Here is a 1,366-nt window from a genome sequence, read left to right as displayed (position 1 = left end):
CCCCCCCCAGGTCCCCCACACTGAGCAGCAGCTGCCCCGGGCCCTGCAGCTGATCGACCTGGTGGGCACTGTGGAGGAGCTGGCGTACCGGGATGGCCAGACCCACCGCGGGCACGCCCTGGGTCCAGTGCGCCTCCTGGTGCCTGGCGCGCCCCCCCAGACCCGAGGCAAGCTCCCGCCGAAGCCCGGCAAGGGGCGGAAGATCTTCGGCTGGGGCGACTTCTACATGAATGTGAAGACGGTGAAGTTCAGCCTGTTGGTCACCGGCAAGATCATCGACCATGTGAACGGGACCTTCGGCGTCTACTTCCGGCACAACTCCTCGGCGCTGGGCAACGTCTCGGTCAGCATCGTGCCGCCCAGCCGCCTGGTCAGCTTCAGCCTGCTGCCGCCCGCCGCGGCGTCGGCCGCGACCGAGCCCAGCGCCCGGCGCCGCGCCCCCTTCAACTGCCACGTCGAGTACGAGAGGACCAACCGGGCCCGGCACAACCGGCCGTGCCTGTACGACCCCTCGCGGGTGTGCTTCACCGAGCACACGCAGAGCCACGCCGCCTGGCTCTGCGCCAAGCCCTTCAAGGTCATCTGCGTCTTCCTGGCCTTCTACAGCTTGGACTACAAGCTGGTGCAGAAGGTCTGCCCCGACTATAACTTCCACCACAAGCTGCCCTACCTGGGCTGAGGGAGGCTCCGCGCGCACCGCAGACGACGCCGAGCGATCCACCCGCCTCCCTGCTCCCTCCCCCCTTCCCACGACCCCTCCCCTCTCCCTGCTGCGAAGGAAAAGAATGTCGAAGGGAGGCTCCGCGCGGACGGCAGACGACGTCGAATGATCTGCCTGCTGCCCCCCACTCCCCTGCCTTTCCTGCGGTCCCCCCTTCCTCTTTCCCACACTCCGTAACCCCCTTTCCCCCTCACCGCCGCAGAGGACGGGTGTCAGGGGAGGCTCCACACGGACGGCAGACGACGCCGAGCGCTCAGTCTGCTTCCCTGTTCCCTCCCTTTCCCGTGTTCCGTCCTCCCTCCTCTTCCTGCTGTGAAGGGCAAATGTCGAGGGAGGTTCCGCGCAGACAACAGACGACGTCGAGCAATCTGCCTGCCTCTCCGCTCCCACCCCCACTTTCCCTCCCTCCCTCCCTCTCCAGGCTGTGAAGGACAAATGTCGAAGGGAGACTCTGTGTGGATGGCAGACGAGGTCGATCCTTTAGTTCTCTCCCTCCTCCACTCCCCGCCGCAGAGGACGGGTGTCAGGGGAGGCTCTGTGCGGACGGCAGACAACATCGAGTAATCCTCGTCCCTCTCACTCTCCTCTCTCTCTCCTGCCTCTCTTTGCCACATTCCCGCCTCTGCCCCCTCCCCCGTCTTTCCT

At 66.2% G+C, this 1,366-nt stretch overlaps 1 protein-coding gene across 1 annotated transcript; it reads left to right on the top strand.

The window, feature by feature from the left end:
* Positions 1-10: 10 nt before the first annotated feature.
* On the top strand, positions 11-1,360 carry LOC122545702 (neurexophilin-4-like; the record flags this gene model as incomplete). Its single annotated transcript, XM_043684644.1, has 1 exon — positions 11-1,360. A coding segment is annotated over one exon (669 nt), but the record flags the coding sequence as incomplete, so codon positions are not given.
* Positions 1,361-1,366: the final 6 nt, after the last annotated feature.

Source organism: Chiloscyllium plagiosum, unplaced genomic scaffold (assembly GCF_004010195.1).
Source record: "Chiloscyllium plagiosum isolate BGI_BamShark_2017 unplaced genomic scaffold, ASM401019v2 scaf_46286, whole genome shotgun sequence".
Classification (NCBI taxonomy): Eukaryota; Metazoa; Chordata; class Chondrichthyes; order Orectolobiformes; family Hemiscylliidae; genus Chiloscyllium; species Chiloscyllium plagiosum.
Note: the sequence above shows the minus strand (reverse complement) of the source record. Positions and strands in the feature narration are given on the sequence as shown.